The 25,174-nt window shown below is 49.5% G+C and overlaps 1 protein-coding gene across 1 annotated transcript; it reads left to right on the forward strand.

Annotated features, from left to right (window-relative positions):
- Nucleotides 1-1,537: 1,537 nt before the first annotated feature.
- Nucleotides 1,538-24,460, forward strand: pglyrp6 (peptidoglycan recognition protein 6). The gene is made up of 5 exons (XM_038784849.1): nt 1,538-1,637; nt 6,528-7,382; nt 16,678-16,888; nt 20,862-21,156; nt 24,277-24,460. The coding sequence occupies exons 1-5, from the start codon at nt 1,565-1,567 to the stop codon at nt 24,298-24,300; spliced, it is 1,458 nt and encodes a 485-aa protein (XP_038640777.1). The 5' UTR covers nt 1,538-1,564; the 3' UTR covers nt 24,301-24,460.
- The last annotated feature ends 714 nt before the right edge of the window (nt 24,461-25,174 follow it).

Consider the following 25,174-nt stretch of genomic DNA (forward strand, 5'->3'; position numbering starts at 1 on the left):
CGATGTGCTGATTCGGCCTCCTCACTTCAGGGTGGTGTTAGACACGGCGTGTGACCGACAGGGGTGGACCTCGCTGAATACAAGCTTCTCCACTGAGGGCGCGGGCGGGGGGGGGGGGGGGGGGGGGGGGGAGGGGAAACATTAGCGGAGTAAATAGACCTTAGCATAAAGGTCGGCCCAGATGAGAGCTGAGCATGTGTAGCCCTGGCTGGGACCTGAAGTGTACAGTGTGTATAATTTACTTTGTAATAAACCAGTTTTTTTCCTTGACCCCTCTCGTTTGGACTTCCTTGTGGCCATTATAGGTGGATATGTTTATATTGGAGGCAACCCAAAGCAGGTGGATTCCTGCGATGAAGGGGTTGTCTGATGAGGAAGGTTGGAGCCTAGACTCAGTGGAGTTTAGAAGAATGCGAGCTGATCTCTTCGAAACCTAGAAGAATTTTCAGGGGACTTGACAGGGTAGGTGCTGGGCAGATGTTCCCTCTTGATGGCGAATCTAGAATCACGCAATAAAAACAGAAAATGGCAGCATCTGTGGAGAGAGAAACAGCTGATGTTTTGAGTCCCTTTTGACTTCTTCTTCAGAGGTACAAGAACCAGGTAACATTAGTCCAGAATAAGGAGTTGCCCATTCAAGATGGAGCTGAGGAGGAATCGCTTCTCTCGGAAGGGGCAGGATTCTCCAGTCCCCCAGCCACGTTTTCCTGGCGGTGCGCCGTTCGCCGGAGGCAGGAGACTCTACTCCCGCCGCTTGTCAATGGGATTTCCCATTGTACCCCCCCCCCCCCCCCAACACCGGGAAACCGACGTGCGGGGGAGCGCCGCCGATGGGAACAGAAAATCCCAACGGCCGCAGAATTCCAACCAAGGTCTTTAATTTTTGGAATTCCTTGTCCCAGTGGGGCAGCGGAGGCTGGGACATTGAATATATTCACGTCGGTTTTGATCTACAAGGGGGTTTAGAGTTATGGGGAACAGGCAGGAATAAAGAGTTAAGGCCAGAGTTCAGCCATGGCCGTGTTGAATGGTGGAGCAAGCTCGAGGGGCTGAATGGCCCGCTCTATTTCTGCGTCAGTCAAGTGGCGATCAGCAACTTGAGAAGCGAGGAAGGGGTGTGATTGCGGATGCATGTGATTGGCTGGTTCAGGTTGCCTGGAACAACCACAGTGCCGTCACACACATGCCCTCCATTTTGATTGAGGATCTATGACATCTACTGACCCAACGGCGGTCAATGCCCCTCCCCCCCCCCCCCACCGCCCCTTTACCCTGTCGGCTGTATTTGAACAGTTTAATTCTCTGCCATGTGGGCAATGGGCCTATCTAAACCACTGCCAGTGGGTCCAATAAAAATCAATTATCCTTAAGATTGTGGTCGAAAGTGCGAAATGCTTTAGAAAGCGTTTACCAATCAGGATTGGATGATATTGCAGTAAAATCTGATTTAGTGCTGGCCTGTCAATGAGAGGAAGTAAAGTTCAAACCAATGACGCACAAGGTTTCAGATCAATCCAAATAATAAAAGGAGCAAAGGTTTCTGCTCATTTCAGGAGCTCGGAGGATGTCTAAGCAAGTGAGAATTCTGTGCTGCTTCCTCCTTCTGTCGTTCTACCCATGCCTTTGGTCCGTTGAAGGTGAGCAGAACGTCCTTTTGTAATCACAAATGTTCTTGCAACCAACATTGATACAACCTGTTGGAGCATAACTCTCCATTGGCAGTAAACCATCAAGGGAGTGAGCTGACTTAATTCAAACCTGGGTCTGTAGCTCGGACATTATCTCAACACTGAGATGGTTTAATTCCCTGGAACATATTCTGGAGTACGTTATTCTGTGTATTGATGGGATCTTGAGACTTGTACGTTTTGTTACGATCCCAGTTGATGTTATAACTAAATGGGAGGATCCCAGAATGGAGCCTTCGCTCAAAAGACCACAACTGTTACGTTTTCTTATATAAAACATGGAGGAACATGTCATGAGACGACTAATTCGTTTCAACAACAAGAAAAGTATAATTATTAAACATGAACAAATTGGATAATTAAAAATTTTTTTTACAGTACCCAATTAATTTTTTCCACTTAAGGGGCAATTTAGCGTGGCCAATCCACCTAACCTGCACATCTTTGGGTTGTGGGGGCGAAACCCACACAAACACAGGGAGAATGTGCAAACTCCACACGGTCAGTGACCCAGAGCCGGGATCGAACCTGGGACCTCGGCGCCGTGAGGCAGCAGGGCTAACCCTCTGCGCCACCGTGCTGCCCAACAAATTGGATTATAATACAATACTTCTTCACTCCCCCCTTAGCTTAACAATTAACTCACAGGTTTTGGCATTAACACAGATTGTAAAGTACATCTTAATTTACAATGGTCTCATTAACACAAAGTTCCTTTTAAGCACACAAGATGACTGTGGGCAAATACACTCTCCACACTGAACCTCAAGTGAATGTCTGTGGATGTCTCCTCAGAATCCCCCCAGATAGGGCAGCACGGTGGCGCAGTGGGTTAGCCCTGCTGCCACATGGCCCCGAGGTCCCAGGTTCTATCCCGGCTCTGGGTCACCGTCCGTGTGGAGTTTTCACATTCTCCCCGTGTCTGCGTGGGTTTCACCCCCACAACCCAAAGAAGTCCCACGCTAAATTGCCCCTAAATTGGAAAAAATGAATTGGGTACTCTAAATTTATTGAAAAAAAATCCCCCCAGATGATTGTCACATGAGAGTTTCTACATTCCAGTCCCAAAAACACAATTCAAAATAAACAAAACCTTGTCTCATAATAATAATGCTTTCCTTTAGCGGTTTGCGTTCCAAAATCCAGAACGAGTTTTCCAAATGGCATTTTAAAAAAAAAAGCTTCTACTCCACTTTAAAAAGCGAATCCAGTCCAGGATTTTACACCAACCCCTTTAAGATTTCCTTGTCCTGACTGCTGCGCAAACCGCTCACAATTGTTTTAATTCTTGATTGCCAAAATGTATTAAAATGACACCAGACCTACCTCTGAAATCTGATGTCCCACTTTAAACGTATTCACTGAAATTTTCTATTTAATCCAGAACATTTTGTTCACTCTTCCTTGAATTCTTCTGAACAATACCTTGGTCTCTGTTCTCTTAACCTCAGGTGTCTTAAATGTTCATTCTGTCCCAATTCCATGCTTATCTGGATTGTAACTTGCACGTTAGGAAGCCTGCCTCTTTGCAGCTCCCGTCCTGGCTACTTTTCTTCCGGCAGAGTTGACAGATGTTAACATCTGGAGGTCCTGCCTCCAACTGATATGGCTTCCCTCTGGAAAGTGGCCTCCTGTTGCTAAGCACAATAGAAACATAGTTGAAACTTAACCAACCCCCACACACACAAAAAACGTTGTCCAGCTTGAATCTAACTATTGGCTTAGCTCTTCCAGGTGCAGAAACATTAAATTAAACCCACTTAAAACTATACATTATTTCCAATGTTTATCAATTCAAATCTAAATTCCTTAGAACTAATGTTGTTTTCCGAACAGTTTAAACATGAACTGTTTATTGGTAATTCTTAACCTATGTACAGAGCCCAGTTGTTGTCATGCAAGATGCTGTTGCCATGCAGCAAGTTTCCTTTGAGATTGTTGTTCTGCAAGTATATTACCATGTAACTCTATACATCATACCACGGGAGCCCTTGCTCTGGCGAGCACCTTTACATTACAGGGTGATGCAACCACGTACAAAAGATTTGAATAGCGCCTATAACAAACTTGTGATGCCCCAAATTTCCTCTCAGATGATTATGTACTTTTTCCAGTGCATTCACCTGCGTAATGCAGGAATCACAATTTGTGCAGAGCAAGCTCCCACATGCAACAGTGAAATAATGACCAGATACGTTTTCAATGTTGCCGGGAGATAAATATTGGCCAGGGTGGGGGGGGGGGGGGGGGGGGGGGGGGGGGGGGGGTGAACTGCCCCTCCCACCTTCAAAGTAATAATATGGGATCGATCTTTTACACCCACTTGAGAGGGAAGATGAGGATTCGGTTTAGTGCCCCACGTAAAAGATGGCTCCAACGGTGCAGCACTGCCTCAGTAGAGATTGTATACCCAAATGCATGAAGGGGGATTTGAACCTCCAACATTGCGGCTCTGAGGTGAGAGGCTGACACCTGGGTGGGGTAAGAAGAAATTTGAGTAAAAGGTGCAAAGGATCTTGATTTCAACACAATGATGAGACAGAGGAGGCAGTAGTAATAATAATCTTTATTGTCACCAGTAGGCTTACATTAACACTGCAATGAAGTTACTGTGAAAAGCCCCTAGTCGCCACATTGCGGAGCCTGTTCGGGTACACAGAGGGAGAATTCAGAATGTCCAATTCACCTAACAAGCACGTCTTTCGGGACTTGTAGAAGGAAAATGGAGCACCCGGAGGAAACCCACGCAGACACGGGGAGAACGTGCAGACTCCGCACAGGCAGTGACCCAAGCCGGGAAGCGAACCCGGGACGCTGACGCTGTGTAGCAACAGTGCTAACCACCGTATCTGGGGGGATTCCGAGGAGACATCCCACAGACATTCACTTGAGGTTCAGTGAGGAGAGTGTATTTGCCCACAGTCACCTTGTGTGCTTAAAAGGGACTTTGTGTTAATGAGACCATTGTAGATTAAAATGTATTTTGTAATCTGTGTTAATCCCCAAACCTGTGAGTTAATTGTTAAACTAAGGGGGAAGTGAAGGAGTATTGTATCATAATCCAATTTGTTCATGTTTAATAAATGTTTTTTTTTCCTTGTAGTAGAAACAGGAGGGGGAGATGATGGTGTGTTGTGATGCCACTGGGCCAGATCCAGAGGCCCAGACTAATGCTCTGGGGAAACGGGTTCAAATCCCACCACGGCATTTAAATTCAATTAATAAAATCTGGAATGGAAAGTTAGTCTCGCTAATGGCGACCACGAAACAATCATCGATTTGTGTAAAAATAAAATGTGGTTCACTCACGTCCTTGAGGGGGTTTCATGTGGCTGGCACCACTGCCTCACAGCGGCAGGGAGCCGGGTTTGATTCCCGGCCTGGGGTCTCTCTGTGCGGAGTTTGCACGTTCTCCCCGTGCCCGCGATGGAATTTTGCCCGTTGCTCTGGTTTCCTCCCACAGTCCAAGGACATACAGGTTAGGCGGATTGGCCACCCTAAATTGCCCCTTCGTTTGTGAGTGTGGCTATGCTTGATGTGGTGCAATGCCCCTGGCGACCTGTTCCAGGAATAGTTAGCCACAGAAAACAGATGCACGGCAGAGTGGGGGAAGGTTGAGAGATAGAACATAGAACAGTACAGCACAGAACAGGCCCTTCGGCCCTCGATGTTGTGCCGAGCAATGATCACCCTACTCAAACCCACGTAACCCAGTATACCCGTAACCCAACAATCCCCCCATTAACCTTACACTACGGGCAATTTAGCATGGCCAATCCACCTAACCCGCACATCTTTGGACTGTGGGAGGAAACCGGAGCACCCGGAGGAAACCCACGCACACACAGGGAGGACGTGCAGACTCCACACAGACAGTGACCCAGCCGGGAATCGAACCTGGGACCCTGGAGCTGTGAAGCATTGATGCTAACCACCATGCTACCGTGAGGCCCCCTTATTTGTTGCCCCAAGATATGTCCTTGAGGGAGGAAAATCTGTCACTCAGTCCAACAACGCCCACAGGAAAGAATGAGAAATAAAGGACATTGAGAGCTGAGGAAGAACATCAGAGGTGTGGAAAAGGAATGAATGTAAAAGTATTCATTAAACAAGGAGCCACGACCATAATGAGATTGCAATGGAGAGGAAGGGTTTGGAAGTGAAGATGGGTTATGTCTCAGGCTGGGATACATGCCAAGGAAGGAAGAAATCAAAGTACTGTGAAAATGTCATTAACGGGGCAGCACGGTGGCACAGTGGTTAGCATTGCTGCCTACGGCGCTGAGGACCCGGGTTCAAATCCCGGCTCTGGGTCACTGTCTGTGTGGAGTTTGCACATTCTCCCCGTGTCTGCGTGGGTTTCGCCCCCACAACCCAAAGATGTGCAGGGTAGGTGGATTGGCCACGCTAAATTGCCCCTTAATTGGAAAATAAAAAATAAAAATAAAAATAATTGGATACTCTAAATTTAAAAAAAAAGAAAATGTAATTAACCCCGAGAGGTGTCTCGCAGTTTCTCAGTGTATTTGAAAGTCAGAGTGGTGCTTCATTTTCAAAATACGTTAGCGTCGATTGCATGTTCTGCTTAGAATTTGTACAGCATCCTTCCATTGGGCAAAGTATTGTTTTGGTTTCACAAATGGAAGGGTTTTTGTGGCAATCAAGATCTTTTGAAAGAGTAAATCCAATTAGTGAGGGTGAGAGGTTAGCTCAACCTGTCATGTCACAGGGAAGACTCACTAAGGAGGGTACCCAGTCCACCCTTGATTTTGCAACGACGCATTGCTGGCAATTCTGTTCCTTTCCAAAAGTCTTCACTTGTTTGATCATTTTTTACAGCGACGCCAGACTATCACCTCGACAATGTTCTGAGCATCATCGAGGAGTTGGAGGGTTTTAATCTGGCGCTGACAATTCTCAACATTACCACGGCTCTCGGGGCACTGCAAACATCTGGCCAGGATTATCGCTGCCTCCTCCTTGGTGAAACCTCAGTACCTTCTGCCTCTCTGCAACCTCTATCTGAAGACCAACAATCGTTCATCGCAGATGTCATGAACCACGGGGTCGACTGCTCAGTCGAACGCGGGGTAGTCCTCACTCCAGACGGAACGACAATTGCAGTCGGGCACCTTATTGCAGGGATTGAAGCTGGGTTGAAGAGAATTGTCGACCGCCCTTGGCCGGATGCGGCTGGACAGCTCCTCGTCCCGGTTGATAATCTTTATGCCCTGACATTAGCCAAAGATTTAGGGTTAGCAATCGTGGCCCATCACTTGAGCAAGAGCCAAGCGTTGCTGGGGCCTGATGGTTGTTGGGACAACGTGACATCCCCTCAAGTTTTCACTGGATCAGGTCCCTGGTCCCTGGCCACACAGGCTTTGATTAATGGAGGCATGGATGGCTTTATTCTGGGGAACCTCTTAACAGAGCTCCAAGGTCCGCTGCCCAAGCTCAGCGCTGTGTTGAGAGATTACTATGGCAAGGGACAGGGGCAAATAGGTTTAAAGGCAAACAGACGTCGTCAGAACTTCGAAGCAAAGGTTGACCTTGGCATTTTGACCAATCAGGTAATCAGTGCAGTTTACCTGTACAACCACGTGAGGAACAACTCAATTCTCCAAAGCCTCGACCAGAACATCCTCAGAAACATTTCCGAGCAAGGAGTCACACAGTTTCACCACAGCTATCTCGGTGAGTAAACTATTCAAATCACTGGGACGCCCTTGAAAGAAAACAAGTTGAAATATTGCCTGTGACGAGCTTATTCAAAGCACTTCCATTTTGTAATAGATTCTCTGCAGCCATTGCCAGTTAATGAAGAAAGGTTTCATTTATATGCAAGGTTGTGAAATAACCGAGAGAACTGAAGCACTCACTTCAATGCGCCATCCCTTGGCCAAAGCCTACAACTGCATGCGGGCTGTTGACATCATAAAAAAATGTAAAGGGACAGTGATGGCAATTGAGTGGGCTAAATGCTAACAAAAAGGTGTGGGACACAAAGTCGTACCAAAGTAAGGTCAGTTTTGTGGAAGTTGTTTTGTATAAATAAGTATAGATTGTTGTGTTTTTTTTCTCATGTCATAACACTGGGCTAAATCGCTGGCTTTTAAAGCAGACCAAGGCAGGCCAGCAGCACGGTTCAATTCCCGTACCAGCCTCCCCGAACAGGTGCCGGAATGTGGCGACTAGGGGCTTTTCAGAGTAACTTCATTTGAAGCCTACTTGTGACAATAAGCGATTTTCATTTCATTTCAGAATCTTAACCTCACTGGATGCCAATGGCTCTCAATGCTGTGGTACTCTGATAGTAATCAGCTGCTGCTCATAGAATCATAGAATTTTCAGTGCAGAAGGAGGACATTCGGCCCATTGAGTCTGCACCGGCCCTTGGAAAGACCATCCTACCAAAGCCCACACCGCCACCCCTTCCCCACATCTCCACCCTGTCCCCATAACCCCACCTAACATTTTTGGACACTAAGGGGCAACTTCAGCATGGTCAATCCACCCTAACCTGCAGATCTTAGGACTGTGGGAGGAAACCGGAGCACCCGGAGGAAACCCACGCAGACACGGGGAGAAAGTGCACAGACAGTGACCCAAGCCGGGAATCGAACCTGGGACCCTGGAGCTGTGAAGCAACAGTGCTAACCAATGATAAACCTGACGTCCAAGCCGGGATCTCAAAGAGTGCCATTTGATTATTGCCCTCCATCTTCCCCACACTCTTTCCCAGTGCATCTTCCAAATATGCGTGTTTGGGTCAGTGGCATTATCCCTATGGTTTGTAGGAAGCAAATTTAGGGCTTCGAGTTAATTGCAAACTTTAAAGGACATTCAAATATTTGAGTTTCCTTTTTACTGGCGATGCCATATGCATTGAAACCAATGGGATAAAAGTTGGATGGCGCAGTCACCATATATATATATCAGTGTAAAAGGTATTAACTAACTCACGTTTAATTTTTCTGCTAAGTATTAGACTGATGTTTTGTGCTCGGGAAACTGACTGATGGAAGTTTGGAAATGGTGCATTCATCTGCGTTTAGCACCCATTGCGTCAGTGTCAAAGGATTATTTAAGCTGGATAAACCGCCCCCCATTATTGCCAGTGCGATAATTCCAATTCCTACGTCATCTGTCCCTTATGACGCCACCATCCGATTGGTGCTGATTAGCGGAAAGCTAAGATTAGTATCCCGCTGGATAAACCTGAAATGAAATGAAAATGAAAATCGTTTATTGTCACGAGTAGGCTTCAATGAAGTTTCTGTGAAAAGCCCCTAGTCGCCACATTCCGGCGCCTGTTCGGGGAGGCTGGTATGAGAATTGAACCGTGCTGCTGGCTTACCTTGGTCTGCTTTAAAAGCCAGCGATTTAGCCCAGTGTGCTAAACCAGCCCCGATGTGTCCCTAGGGTGTCCCTCATCATCCTGCTGACAAGGAGCGATCCCGTCATCTGCTTCCTGGATTCAAATTCAGCTTCGGGGAGGAGACGATCTGATCTCTGCTCAGTTGCCCAGATCGGAAGTCCTATTTTTTTTTTTTTTTAGTTTCCAGGTTTATTCTGTCCAGTAGCGTATGTTGGGCAAACTGATTGTACCAGAGCTCGTCGACAGACTCACTCCTCCGATCTTCCTCAGACACATATTCCTGCTCAGAATCGGGATTCAGCACAGGAAGGATCTTATTCACGCAGGCTTCCGTAAGGTAAACCGAGATTGGATAACATCAAACTGCTGGTTTAGCTCACTGGGCTAAATCGCTGGCTTTTAAAGCAGACCAAGCAGGCCAGCAGCGTGGGTTCGATTCCCGTACCAGCCTCCCCGGACAGGCGCCGGAATGTGGCGACTAGGGGCTTTTCACAGTAACTTCATTGAAGCCAAAAGGGGCTATTTTGACTTCCTGCGAGATGAGTGACCCCACCCATCCCCCCTCGCCCGCTGGTCGCTGACTTTGCATCTCATTCAATTGTAATCTATTGACTCAAATTGTCTTGTGCCACACACTATTACCCCTTTAATTACTTCCCATTTCGATTCCTTTTGTGGTTTGTCTACAGGCAGTCCTTGGCTTAATACACTTTTTTAACAGAAATCAGCTTGGATCACGAACCCCGATTTGAGCTCTCCGAGCTATCTGCTACTCTGGTCTGGGATCGGCTGGCGACCCATCTAACCAGGCCACCCTTACAGGGTTGGGGCTGGGCCTCGAACCACCACCTATGACCTTTCCGTGAACCCAGTCCAACTTCCTGGGTCAGTTCGGTGATTGGAGGCATTTGGTTGGTACTTAGTTTCCATTTGCCCAAATCTTTATTCTTTCATGGGGATGTGGGCTGGTTGGGCCAGCGTCTGTTTCCCACCCCTAATTACCCTTGCACTGAGTGTATCACTTGGCCATTTCAGAGGACATTTTAAGAGTCAACCACATTACTGTGGGTCTGGAGTCACATGGAGGCCAGACCGGGTAAGGACGGCAGATTTCCTTCCCGAAGGAGATTAGTGAATCAGATGCTTTTTTACAATAATTGATGGACCAATTGCCATCACCAACCCTGTCCAATCCAATGTTTTATCTGGCAGTCTTGGGGGCTGGGAGGGGGGGGGGGGGGGGGGTCGGGGGGAGCAGGTGGGCTGCAGAGAATGGACCTGGATCCCAGAACTAATATATTGTCATCGTCATAGAATGTACAGTGCCGAAGGAGGCCATTCGGCCCATCGAGTCTGCACTGGACGTTGGAAAGAGCACCCTACCCAAGCCCACACCATCACTCTATCCCTGTAACCCAGTAACCCCCACCTAACCTTTTTGGACACTAAGGGCAATTTAGCGCGGCCAATCCACCTAACCTGCACATCTTTGGACTGTGGGAGGAAACCGGAGCACCCGGAGGAAACCCACGCAGATATGTTGGGTGGAGAGACAGCTGATGGTCCCGGTGGAGGAGGTAAGGGACTCTTCAGTTCCGCCTTCCGACTTGTTTATAGATAGGATTAAAGTTCAGCCTCGATTTTGCAGTGAAATCACAAAGTATTTACAGCATAGAAACAGGCCATTTGTCCCAACTTGTCCAAACTAGTGTCTATCTTGAAGGTTCTTCTCAACTTATTTCACCCTGTCCCATCAGGATTGGAATCAAGCAGAAAAATTGAGTTAGATAGAGATAGAGAAATACAGCACAGAACAGGCCCTTCGGCCCACGATGTTGCGCCGAACTTTTGTCCTAGGTTAATCATAGAATTTTGGACAATTTGTCATGGCCAATCCACCCAACCTGCACATCTTTGGACTGTGGGAGGAAACCGGAGTACCCGGAGGAAACCCACGCAGTCACGGGGAGGATGTGCAGACTCCACACAGACAGTGACCCAAGTCGAAATCGAACTTGGGACCCTGGAGCTGTGAAGCAATTGTGCTATCCACAATGCTACCGTGCTGCCCTTAAGAAGTTAACCTACACTCCCTTATTCTACCCTAATCCAAGTACCTATCCAATAGCCGCTTGAAGGTCCATAAATTTTCCGACTCAACTACTACCACAGGCAGTGCATTCCATGCCCCCACTACTCTCTGGGTAAAGAACCTACCTCTGACATCCCCTCTATATCTTCCCCCATTTATCTTAAATTTATGTCCCCTTGTAATGGTGTGTTCCACCCGGGGAAAAAGTCTCTGACTGTCTACTCTATCTATTCCCCTGATCATCTTATAAACCTCTATCAAGTCGCCCCTCATCCTTCTCCGTTCTAATGAGAAAAGGCCTAACACCCTCAATCTTTCCTCGTATGACCTACTCTCCATTCCAGGCAACATCCTGGTAAATCTCCTTTGCACCTTTTCCAAAGCTTCCACATCCTTCCTAAAATGAGGTGACCAGAACTGCACACAGTACTCCAAATGTGGCCTGACCAAGGTTTTGTACAGCTGCATCATCACCTCACGGCTCTTAAATTCAATCCCTCTGCTAATGAACGCTAGCACACCATAGGCCTTCTTCACAGCTCTATCCACTTGAGTGGCAACTTTCAAAGAACAATGAACATAGACCCCAAGATCTCTCTGCTCCTCCACATTGCCAAGAACCCTACCATTAACCCTGTATTCCGCATTCAGATTTGTCCTTCCAAAATGGACAACCTCACACTTGTCAGGGTTAAACTCCATCTGCCACTTCTCAGCCCAGCTCTGCATTCTATCTATGTCTCTTTGAAGCCGACAACAGCCCTCCTCACTATCCACAACTCCACCAATCTTCGTATCATCTGCAAATTTACTGACCCACCCTTCAACTCCCTCATCCAAGTCGTTAATGAAAATCACAAACAGCAGAGGACCCAGAACTGATCCCTGCGGTACGCCACTGATAACTGGGCTCCAGGCTGAATATTTGCCATCCACCACAACTCTCTGTCTTCTATCGGTTAGCCAGTTTGTTATCCAACTGGCCAAATTTCCCACTATCCCATGCCTCCTTACTTTCTGCATAAGCCTACCATGGGGAACCTTATCAAATGCCTTACTAAAATCCATGTACACTACATCCACTGCTTTACCTTCATCCACATGCTTGGTCACCTCCTCAAAGAATTCAATAAGACTTGTAAGGCAAGACCTACCCCTCACAAATCCGTGCTGACTATCCCTAATCAAGCAATGCCTTTCCAGATGCTCAGAAATCCTATCCCTCAGTACCCTTTCCATTACTTTGCCTACCACCGAAGTAAGACTAACTGGCCTGTAATTCCCAGGGTTATCCCTATTCCCTTTTTTGAACAGGGGCACGACATTCGCCACTCTCCAATCCTCTGGTACCACCCCTGTTGACAGCGAGGACGAAAAGATCATTGCCAACGGCTCTGCAATTTCATTTCTTGCTTCCCAGAGAATCCTTGGATATATCCCGTCAGGCCCGGGGGACTTGTCCATCCTCAAGTTTTTCAAAACGCGCAACACATCTTCCTTCCTGACAAGTATCTCCTCAAGCTTATCAGTCTGCTTCACGCTGTCCTCTCCAACAATATGGCCCCTCTCATTTGTAAATACTGAAGAAAAATACTTGTTCAAGGCCTCTCCTATCTCTTCAGACTCAATACACAATCTCCCGCTACTGTCCTTAATCGGACCTACTCTCACTCTAGTCATTCTCATATTTCTCACGTATGTGTAAAAGGCCTTGGGGTTTTCCTTGATCCTACCCGCCAAAGATTTTTCATGCCCTCTCTTAGCTCTCCTAATCCCTTTCTTCAGTTCCCTCCTGGCTATCTTGTATCCCTCCAGCGCACTGTCTGAACCTTGTTTCTTCAGCCTTACATAAGTCTCCTTCTTCCTCTTAACAAGACATTCAACCTCTCTTGTCAACCATGGTTCCCTCACTCGACCATCTCTTCCCTGCCTGACAGGGACATACATATCAAAGACACGCAGTACCTGATCCTTGAACAAGTTCCACATTTCACTTGTGTCCTTCCCTGACAGCCTATGTTCCCAACTTCTGCACTTCAATTCTTGTCTGACAGCATTGTATTTACCCTTCCCCCAATTATAAACCTTGCCCTGTTGCTCGCACCAGGAGAAGTTCAGCCATGATTTTATTGAACAGGTTCCTGCTCCTCATGTTCTTAGCATGTGCTAGCCATTGTTCAGTGGGTATCACTCTTTGATTTTGAGGTTGATTTAAGCCCCACTCCAGAGAGTTGAGCACAAATAGGCAAAAGCAATGTTAGCATCCATGTCGCGAGGAGTAGAATACAAGAACAGGGATGTGTATAAGGTGTATAAGGTTCTGGTCAGACCCCATTTGGAGTATTCATAGAATCCCTACAGTGCAGAAGGAGGCCATTTGGCCCATCAAGTCTGCACTAGTCCTTGGAAAGACCACCCTAATTAAGCCCACGCCTCCACCCTATCCCCATAACCCAGCAACCATAATAATAATAATAATCTAACCTTTTGGACTCTAAGGGGCAATTTAGCATGGCCAATCCACCTGCCTGCATATCTTTGGACTGTGGGAGGAAAGCTGTGGGAGGACTGTGGGGCAGCACGGTAGCATGGTGGTTAACATAAATGCTTCACAGCTCCAGGGTCCCAGGTTCGATTCCCGGCTGGGTCACTGTCTGTGCGGAGTCTGCACGTCCTCCCCGTGTGTGCGTGGGTTTCCTCCGGGTGCTCCGGTTTCCTCCCACAGTCCAAAGATATGCGGGTTAGGTGGATTGGCCATGATAAATTGCCCGTAGTGTCCTAAAAAAAAAGTAAGGTTAAGGGGGGGTGGGGGGTTACGGGTATGGGATGGATACGTGGGTTTGAGTAGGGTGATCATGGCTCGGCACAACATCGAGGGCCGAAGGGCCTGTTCTGTGCTGTACTGTTCTATGTTCTATGAAACCGGAGCACCCGGAGGAAACCCACGCAGACATGGGGAGGAAGTATAGACTCCACACAGTCACCCGAGGCTGGAATTGAACCCGGGTCCCTGGACCTGTGAGGCAGCAGTGCTAACCACTGAGCCGCCCCCATTGTGTATTGTGAGCAGTTTTGGGCCCCGTATCTAAGGAAGGATGTGCTGGCCTTGGAAAGGGTCCAGAGGACGTTCACAAGAATGATCTGTGGAGTAAACAGCTCATCGTATGAGGAGCAAATGAGGCCTCTGAGTCTGTACTTGTTGGGGTTTAGAAGGATGAGGGGGGATCTTATTGAAACTTACAGGACACTGAGAGGCCTGGATAGAGTGGACATGGAGAGGATATTTGCACTAGATTCCTGCGGTTACCTCCCACAAGTCCTGAAAGACGTGATGTCAGGTGAATTGGACATTCTGAATTCTCCCTCAGTGAACCCGAACAGGTGACAAAGAGATTTTCACAGTAACTTCATTGCAGTGTTAATGTAAGCCTACTTGTGACACTAATAAAGATTATTATTATTAGTCAGAGAAAACTGAGATAGGGAGGAATTTCTTCAGCCAGAGGGTGGTGAATCTGTGGAACTCTTTGCCGCAGAAGGCTGTGGAGACCAAATCACTGAGTGTCTTTAAGGCAGAGGTAGATAGATTCTTGATTATTAAGGGGATCAGGGGTTTGGGGAGAAGGCAGGAGAATGTGCAACATGTCAGCCAAGATTGAATGGCGGAGCAGACTCGATGGGCTGAATGGCGTAATTCTGCTCTAATGACTTATGGTCACCAGTCCATTGAGAAATCTTTTAGCGGTTTTTGAGGATGTTACAAGCAGGGTGGATAAAGGAGGACCAGTAGATGTAGTCTAGTTGGATTTACAAAAGGCATTCAATAAGGTGCCACATATAGAACATAGAACAGTACAGCACAGAACAGGCCCTTGATGTTGTGCCGAGCAATGATCACCCTACTCAAACCCACGTATACCCTATACCCGTAACCCAACAACCCCTCCCCCTTAACCTTACTTTTTTTTAAGGACACTACGGGCAATTTAGCATGGCCAATCCACCTAACCCGCACATCTTTGGACTGTGGGAGGAAACCGGAGGAAACCCACGCACACACGGGGAGGACGTGCAGACTCTGCACAGACAGTGACCCAGCCAGGAACCGAACCTGGGACACTGGAGCTGTGAAGCATTTATGCTAACCACCATGCTACCATGCATACCCTGCAGGTAGCACTGGTCATGCAGACGTTAAGAGCTCATGGTGTTGAGAGTGATTATATGATTATGGACAGGGGATTGGCTAACCAACAGGAAACAGAGATTCAGGATAAATGGGTCATCTTCAGGTTGGGAAACTGTAACTAGTAGAATTCCAAGGGACCAGTGCTGGGCCCTCAACTATTTTGGATCTGTGTCAATGGCCTGGATGAGGAGACCGACTTTTTTGTCGCCAAGCAAATTCGCTGCTTACACCAAGATGTTTTGGAAAGAAAGTTGCAGGGAGGAAACAGAGAGCCTGCAAAGGGATTGATAGGATAAGCGAGTGGGCAACAATTTGGCAGATGAGTGTAATGTGGGAAAAGGTGAGGCTATCACTTGTAGCAGAAAGAATAGAAAAGCAGAATATTATTTAAATGGAGAGAGATTGCAGGGTGCTGCAGTACAGAGAGAATGGCCATCTCCTGCTGCTAGTTCTTATGACCCTCCCCCCGCTGTACTGAGGTAGTGCGGCCCTGTCGGAGGTGCCATTGTTAGGATAAGACATTTAAAAGCGATCTCTGGTCAAAGTAAAAGGTCCCGGGGCGGAGGGCGGGGGGGGGGCTATTTTGCACAAGAGTCACGGCCTTCTCCCCAGCATCCTGGCCATTTTTGATTGCCAATCAACATCAGTAAACAGGTGATCTGATCGTTAATGTATGTGGGATCTTGCTCTGCATAAATCAGGGGACGCAGTGGCATAGTGGTATTGTCACTGGATTGGTAATCTAGAGACCCAGGGTAATGGTCTGGGAGGGGGAGGGAGGGGTGTCTGGCGGGGGGGTCCCGGGGGGGGGGGGGGGGGGGGGGGGTTGTCCCGGGGGGAGGGGGGGGGTCCCGGGTTCGAATCACACCTCGGCAGATGGTGAACTTTGAATTCAATGAAAAGATCTGGAATTTAAAGTCCAATGAAGACAATAATAATCTTTATTTGTTTTAAAAACCATCGTCGTATAAACCCATCTGGTTCGCTAATGTCCCAGGGAAGGAAATCTGCTGTCCTGACCCAGTCTGGCCTACAGGTGACTCCACGGCAATCTGGTTGAATGTCCACTGTCACCTCCAAGGGCAGTTAGGGATGGGTAATAAATGCTGGCCCAGCCAGCGAGCCCACGCCACGGAATAAAAAAACGTTGCCACATTTCTTGCCCGGTAAATGACGACATTTCAGAAATACCTTGGCTGTAAAACATTGTGTGTCATCCTAAGGTTGTGAGCCGGTGAATTCATGTCTCTTATTGCGTTGTCTGTATCTCGTCCTTTATTTCATGTGTCGCTCAGTGTACCTTCATTTCCCCCCCCCCCCCGCCCCACAGAATGTCCCGCCATCATTCCTCGCTGCATGTGGGCAGCCAAACCCTACAAAGGTATCCCGGGGAACCTGCTGCTCCCCCTGCGTTTTGTCTACATCCACCACACCTACCAGCCAAGCCGGCCCTGCACCAATTTCCACGACTGCTCAGCGGATATGAGGAGTATGCAACGCTTCCACCAAGAGGATCGTCAATGGGACGACATCGGTTACAAGTGAGGATCCCGACTTCTCGATAGGCCCCGAGGAACTTGGCGGAACGTGCAGCGCGGAAACAGGCCATTCGGCCCAACTGGTTCATGCTGAGATTTAGGCTCCACGCGAGCTTCCTCCTCCCCCCTCTTCATCTCACCCGATTCTATTCCTTGCTCATTCACATCTTAATCTGTCTGCCCCTTGAACACATCAATTATCCACTACATTTGTCACTCGTAATTTCAGAATCTAAATCCCATTTAAAACAAAATTGTAATTCTGCTGACATGTTTCATAGGAGAGGCGGGAGTGATGAGGGGAGTGATGAGGGGAGTGATGAGGGGAGTGGTGGAGGGGAATGGTGGAGGGGAGTGATGGAGGGGAGTGATGAGGGGAGTGATGGAGGGGAGTGATGGAGGGGAGTGGTGGAGAGGAGAGGTGGAGGGGAGTGATGGAGGGGAGTGGTGGAGAGGAGTGGTGGAGAGGAGTGGTGGAGGGGAGTGATGGAGGGGAGTGGTGGAGAGGAGTGGTGGAGGGGAGTGGTGGAGGGGAGTGATGAGGGGAGTGATGGAGGGGAGTGATGGAGGGGAGTGGTGGAGGGGAGTGATGGAGGGGAGCGGTGGAGGGGAGTGATGGAGGGGAGTGGTGGAGGGGAGTGGTGGAGGGGAGTGGTGGAGGGGAGTGATGAGGGGAGTGATGGAGGGGAGTGATGGAGGGGAGTGGTGGAGGGGAGTGATGGAGGGGAGCGGTGGAGGGGAATGGTGGAGGGGAGTGATGGAGGGGAGTGATGAGGGGAGTGATGGAGGGGAGTGGTGGAGAGGAGTGGTGGAGGGGAGTGATGGAGGGGAGTGGTGGAGAGGAGTGGTGGAGAGGAGTGGTGGAGGGGAGTGGTGGAGGGGAGTGGTGGAGAGGAGTGGTGGAGAGGAGTGGTGGAGGGGAGTGATGGAGGGGAGTGATGGAGGGGAGTGGTGGAGAGGAGTGGTGGAGAGGAGTGGTGGAGGGGAGTGGTGGAGGGGAGTGGTGGAGAGGAGTGGTGGAGGGGAGCGGTGGAGGGGAGCGGTGGAGGGGAGTGATGGAGGGGAGTGATGAGGGGAGTGATGGAGGGGAGTGGTGGAGAGGAGTGCTGGAGGGGAGTGATGGAGGGGAGTGGTGGAGAGGAGTGGTGGAGAGGAGCGGTGGAGGGGAGCGGTGGAGGGGAGCGGTGGAGGGGAGTGATGAGGGGAGCGGTGGAGGGGAGCGGTGGAGGGGAGCGGTGGAGGGGAGCGGTGGAGGGGAGTGATGAGGGGAGCGATGGAGGGGAGTGGTGGAGGGGAGTGGTGGAGAGGAGTGATGGAGGGGAGTGGTGGAGGGGAGTGATGGAGGGGAGCGGTGGAGGGGAGTGGTGGAGAGGAGTGATGGAGGGGAGTGGTGGAGGGGAGTGATGGAGGGGAGCGGTGGAGGGGAGCGGTGGAGGGGAGTGGTGGAGGGGAGTGGTGGAGGGGAGTGGTGGAGGGGAGTGATGGAGGGGAGTGATGGAGGGGAGTGGTGGAGGGGAGTGGTGGAGGGGAGTGGTGGAGGGGAGTGGTGGAGGGGAGTGATGAGGGGAGTGATGGAGGGGAGTGGTGGAGGGGAGTGATGGAGGGGTGGGAGCCGGGGTAAAATGAAAGGGTCGCTAATGTGAGAGAGGGAAGGTGGGCTATTGTTCATTGCCCATGCCTTGCTGAGCAGGAGTGGCAGCTAATGTTCCCCCCCGCCCAACCCAGACACACTCGCAGGGATAAACTCTCAATGGCAGAGCTATTACTGACCATGAAAGGTTAAACCGTGGCTCAGTGAAGCAAGGGGTCAAATTTCCATCTGTACCTCACCCCTCTTTGCCGTGTTTCATAGAAACATAGAAAACAAGATGGGAGCCGGAAGACGCCATTCGGCCCTGCAAGCCCGCTCCACCTTTCGCTCCACCTTTCATTATGATCATGGTTGATCATACAACTCAATAGCCTAATCTTGCTTCCCCCCCTATATAAGAACTAGGAGCAGGAGTCGGCCATCTGGCCCCTCGAGCCTGCTCCGCCATTCAATGGGATCATGGCTGATCTTTTGTGGACTCAGTTCCACTTTCCGGCCCGAACACCATAACCCTTAATCCCTTCATCCAGATATACCACTTCTTTACTGGGCAAGGAATTCCATAGATTCACAACCCTTTGGGTGAAGAAGTTCCTCCTAAACTCAGGCCTAAATCTACTTCCCCTTATTTTGAGGCTATGCCCCCTAGTTCTGCTTTCACCCGCCAGTGGGAACAACCTGCCCGCATCTATCCTATCTATTCCCTTCATAATTTTATATGTTTCTATAAGATCCCCCCGCATCCTTCTAAGTTCCAACGAGTACAGTCCCAGTCTACTCAACCTCTCCTCGTAATCCAACCCCTTCAGCTCTGGGATTAATTTAGTGAATCTCCTCTGCACACCCTCCAGTGCCAGTACGTCCTTTCTCAGGTAAGGAGACCAAAACTGAACATAATACTCCAGGTGTGGCCTCACTAACACCTTATACAATTGCAGCATAATCTCCCTAGTCTTAAACTCCACCCTCTAGCAATGAAGGACAAAACTCCATTTGCCTTCTTAATCACCTGTTGCACCTATGAACCAACTTTTTGCGACTCATGCACGAGCACACCCAGGTCTCTCTGCACAGCAGCATGTTTTAATATTTTATCATTTAAATAATAATCCCTTTTGCTGTTATTCCTACCAAAATGGATAACTCACATTTGTCATTGTATTCCATCTGCCAGACTCTAGCCCATTCACTTAACCTATCTAAATCCCTCTGCAGACTTCCGGTATCTTTCTTCACTTTTTGCTTTACCACTCATCTTAGTGTCGTCTGCAAACTTGGACACATTGCACTTGGTCCCCAACTCCAAATCATCTATGTAAATTGTGAACAATTGTGGGTCCAACACTGATCCCTGAGGAACACCACTAGCTACTGATTGCCAACCAGAGAAACACCCATTAATCCCCACTCTTTGCTTTCTATTAATTAACCAATCCTCTATCCATGCTACTACTTTACCCTTAATGCCATGCATCTTTATCTTATGCAGTAATCTTTTGTGTGGCACCTTGTCAAAAGCTTTCTGGAAATCCAGATATATCACATCCATTGGCTCCCCATTATCTACCGCACTGGTAATATCCTCAAAAAAGTCTACTAAATTAGTTAGACGCAACCTGCCCTTTATGAACCCATGCTGCGTCTGCCCAATGGGACAACTTCCATCCAGATGCCTCGTTATTTCTTCCTCGATGATAGATTCCAGCATCTTCCCTACTACCGAAGTTAAGCTAACTGGCCTATAATGACCCACTTTCTGCCTGCCTCCTTTTTTAAACAGTGGTGTCACGTTTGCTAATTTCCAATCCACCGGGACCACCCCAGAGTCTAGTGACTTTGGCAAATTATCACGAGTGCATTTGCAATTTCCCTAGCCATCTCTTTTAGCACTCTGGGATGCATTCCATCAGGGCCAGGAGACTTGTCTACCTTTAGCCCCATTAGCTTGCCCATCACTACCTCCTTAGTGCTAACAATCCTCTCAAGGTCCTCACCTGCCATAGTCTCATTTCTATCAGTCACTGGCATGTTATTTGTGTCTTCCTCTGTGAAGACCAACCCAAACAAACTGTTCTTTTAACCCTAAATGCTTATAATCCAATATATCTAAAATCCTGCACTATGGGCTGAGATGTCAGGACAACTCTTGTTCCTGCAGAATAACGTTCTGGGGGATATTTATATGCTCAATGCATCAGTCTGTAAGGCAACACCTCAGACAGTGCAGCACGCCCTCCGTACTGCATTCAGCGTGTCGGGCTGGATTTTGTGATCAAAGTTCGAGAGTGGGAGTGAAATCCACTCAGGGGGCAAACTGCAGCCAAAGTACAAAGATAAATTAAACCCACTATTTGCGGTTGTTAATTTCTGGAATGTTCCTTGCAGCTTCGTGGCAGGCTCCGATGGTTACATTTATGAAGGCCGTGGATGGCTCTGGCAGGGAGCTCACACCAAAGGGCAAAACTCGAAGGGGTACGGAGTGAGCTTTATCGGTGACTACACCTCCGAGCTCCCAGACCAGGCTGCAATGGAACTAGTGAAAGAAAACTTCATGAGGTGTGCTGTGCTTGGCAAGCAGATAGTCGGTGATTATGTCATCCAGGGGCATCGGCAACACAGACCAACCACATGCCCAGGGGAAAGGTTCTTCAATGAAATCAGGACCTGGTCGGCCTTTAAGGTAATAGTGTTTCCATGGGGTAATCTCTGCCAATTGATATCACACCATGGGCCATTTTATGAAGGGTTAGAGTCAGTGTTATTCCGATCCAAGCTCTGCAGTCCGGCCACATCCAGCCGTGAATGGCGATGGACAATTGAACAATTCACTGGAGGAAGAAGCTCCACAAATATCCCCATTCTGGTTTAGCACAGGGCTAAATAGCTGGCTTTGAAAGCAGACTAAGGCAGGCCAGCAGCGTGGGTTCAATTCCCGTACCAGCCTCGGAACAGGCACCGGAATGTGGGGACTAGGGGCTTTTCACAATAACTTCATTTCTACTTATGACAGTAAGCGATTTTCATTTCATTTTTTTTCATTTAATTTCATTCTTCATGATGGAGGAGCCCAGCACATGTCAATGGGAATTGGGGGGAAACTCTCTGCTGGTTGGAGTTATGCCTGGCACAAAGGAAGATGGTTTTGGTGGTTGGAGGTCAATCATCTCAGCTCCAGGGCATCACTGGAGGGGTTCCTCAGGATAGTGTCCTCGGCCCAACCATCGTCAGCTGCTTCATCAGTGACCTCCCTTCCATCATAAAGTCAGATGTGGTGATGTTTGCGGATGACTGCACAATGTTCAGCACCATTCGCGACTCCTCAGATAATGAAGCATGTCCAAATGCAGCAAGACCTGGATAATATCCAGGCTTGGGCTGACAAGTGACAAGCTACATTCGCGCCACGCAAGTGCCAGGCAATGACCATCTCCTCCAAGAGAGGATCTAACCATTGTTCCTTGACATTCAATGGCAATACCATCGCCAAATACCCCACTATCACATCCTGGGGGTTACAATCAATCAGGAACTGAACTGGACTAGCCATATTAATACTGTGGCTACCAGAGCAGGTCAAAGGTTAGGAATCCTATGGCAAGTAACTCACCTCCTGACCCCCCAAAGTCTGCCCACCATTTACAGGGCCCGAGTCAGGAGTGTGATGGAATACTCTCCACTTGCCTGGATGAGTACACCTCCAACAACACACAAGAAGCTCAACACCATCCAGGACAAAGTAGCCCGTTTGATTGCTCCCCCTTCCACAAACATTCACTTCCTCCACCACTGACGCACAGTGGCAGCCGTGTGTACCATCTGCAAGATGCCCTGCAGCAACTGATCGGGGCACCTCCGGCAGCACCTTCCAAACCCACGACCACGACCATCTGAAAGGACAAGAGCAGCAGATACCTGGGAACACCAATAATTGGAAGTTCCCCTCTAAGTCACTCACCATCCTGACTTGGAAAATACATCGCCGTTCCTTCACTGTCGCTGGGACAAATCCTGGAACTCCCTCCCTAACAGCACTGTGGGTGTACCTACACCATATAGACTGCAGCGGTTCAGGAAGGCAGCTCACCCCCACCTACTGAAGGAGAACTAGGGATGGGCAATAAATGCTGATCTAACCAGCGATCTAACCCACATCCCATAAGTGAATAAAATAATTGTTTGGGCCACCCCAGTGTCCAATTCTTATTTGTACCTCCTCAGCGACCCCATTGACCTATTTGTGTTGAAGGGTTTATTAAAATGGCACATGAAGGAATGTGGTACCCGTGCTGAGTGATGCACCCCTGTTCCTCTTTCTTTACTCTTCTTATGTTTTCCTTCTTCTACTTCTGGCTTCTCCCTTTTTATTTGGGGTTTCCGCAAGGCTGCTTGATCACCCTTCTCCATCCCCTGTCAGTCACTCACTCCTCTTCCAACCCCACCATGTTTGAGTCTCTCGCTTTCAAACCTTTCCATCTAGTGTTAGATCCTCCTTTTCCCTTTCTCCCCAGCAGTCACACCTCCGTTACTCACATCATCAGATCGCCTCTCTTTCTCTTTCCCGCTCTCTCTCTGCAACAGGCGGCCATTTCAATTTTGCTCAGCTACATTCTGCGATGCTCCATCATCTCCACTATCCCTCTACTCTTTTGCAAGAATCCAAAATACTCCAGCATGGCCCAAACGTTGTATCCTGTGGCTCAATTATTGATGCTTTTTTATTAGTTGCAATTTTTAGCTATTTTGAAATACCTTCGACCCCAAATCCTGCATTGACTGACATCCTGGGTCTAACTAGGTCAATGTCAAGAAATGAGTGACATTGGTGACTGGTTTAAGCTTCAATAATTATTGATCACCACTCGGTTTCTCTACCTAGCCCCGGCATGTCAGACTTCAGTCTAGTGGGTGAATCCCAAAAGGACTCCCTGTGACAGCAACAGGTCTTCAATAGTTCCACAGCGGGCATTCTGCTGAGGGAGGGGGACAGGGTTTCACCCCTGTCCTCAGACACGGTGTAGGCTGATGGTTCCCTTCTGTCAGCCGGCTGACTGGATCACGGTGTGAAATTATTCCGAGCAATCGCGCCACCCCAGCTGCCTCCCAGAGACAGAGAGAGAGAGAGAGAGAGAGACGGCGGGGCATGTGGCAAACGGAGAAATGCCAGACTTCTGCAGCAGGGTACACTTCCCTGTAGCTGGGCTGAGACCCATGGGGCGGGATTCTCCGGGAATCGGCGGGGCAGGCAGAAGCGGCGCAGTGGAATGACGGGAACCGCTCCTGCGTCGAGCCGCCCCAAAGGTGCGGAATCCTCCGCACCTTCAGGGGCTAGGATGGCGCCGGAGGGTTTGCGACCCGCCGGCTGATGTGGAAGGCCTTTGGCGCCGTGCTGACGTCATCCCTGCGCATGCGCAGGGGGGGTTCACCTTTGCGCCGGCCATCGCAGAGGCTACACGGCCAGCGCGTAGGAATAGAGTGCCCCCACACGTCACAGGCCCGCCCGCGGATCGGTGGGCCAAGACCACGGGCCAGGCCACCGTGGGGGCACCCCCCGGGGCCAGATCGGCCTGCGCCCCCCCCCCCCCACCCCCCGAGGACCCCGGAGCCCGCCCGCGCCGCCAGGTCCCGCCGGTAAGGGACCAACTCTAATTTACGCCGGCAGAACCGGCATAGAACGGGCGGGAATTCTCCGGCTCTGGAGAATTTGGCAGCCGGCTGGGGGGGGATCGGAGAGTCCCGCCCACGGTGTGGGCAAGATAAGAAAGCTTAAATCTAACCCTTTGATCTGTATCCCCCATATCAGGAGGTTGAACAAACCGACGGGTAACCGCTGCTGGGCTATGACCACTGGAGATCAACGCACAGGGAGACCACAAAGAGACCATGAAACATGAAGACCAGCCCTTAACCAAGGCAGAGCTACATCGACCAATTCATGGTTACTTAAAATTAAACGTATAAATTTGAAAGTACATTTGCCCCGCCTATTCACTGTGAAGCACTCGATATCTGTTTACGATCCTGTGTATACAGCACTTACCAAATGGAATTGCACTCCCGTATTACTTAAACTGGAATTCTCCAACACAGAATAAGACCATTCGGCCTTCATGCCAGTGCTAGCTCTATGAAAGAGCTATCCAATTAGCTTGTCCACCATCCCCCCCCCCCCCCCCCAGCTATTTTTTCTGTAATCTTTGACTTGTGTTGCAAAAGAAGATGGTGACAGATATGTTCTGGTCTTGTGTGATATTGAGGACGTCAATGGGGCGCATAGCCTTAAAATAGAGCCACGTCATTCAGGGGAGAGGCCAGGAAAACCTCCTCGCTAAAAAGAACAAAGAACAAAGAAATGTACAACACAGGAATAGGCCCTTCGGCCCTCCAAGCCTGTGCCGCCCATGCTGCCCGTCTAAGTCACTCACCATCCTGACTTGGAAAATACTCCCCCGCCCCCCCCCTCGGGTCCGCCCTCCCCCGCCCCCCCCCCTCGGGTCCGCCCTCCCCTCGGGTCCGCCCTCCCCGCCCCCCCTCGGGTCCGCCCTCCCCCGCCCCCCCCCTCGGGTCCGCCCCCCCCGCCCCCCCTCGGGTCCGCCCCCCCTCGGGTCCGCCCCCCCCTCGCCCCCCCTCGGCCCCGCCCCTGCCCCCCTCGGCCCCGCCCCCCCCTCGGCCCCACCCCCCTTGGCCCCGCCCCTCCCCCC

Source organism: Scyliorhinus canicula, chromosome 25 (assembly GCF_902713615.1).
Source record: "Scyliorhinus canicula chromosome 25, sScyCan1.1, whole genome shotgun sequence".
NCBI classification, from domain to species: domain Eukaryota; kingdom Metazoa; phylum Chordata; class Chondrichthyes; order Carcharhiniformes; family Scyliorhinidae; genus Scyliorhinus; species Scyliorhinus canicula.

Coding starts and splice junctions, on each gene's coding strand:
- pglyrp6 (XM_038784849.1), top strand. CDS start 1,565: ATGTCTAAGCAAGTGAGAATTCTGTGCTGCTTCCTCCTTCTGTCGTTC. Junction 1,638..6,527: donor ATGCCTTTGGTCCGTTGAAG/GTGAGCAGAACG, acceptor CATTTTTTACAG/CGACGCCAGACTATCACCTC. Junction 21,157..24,276: donor GGACCTGGTCGGCCTTTAAG/GTAATAGTGTTT, acceptor CCCCCATATCAG/GAGGTTGAACAAACCGACGG.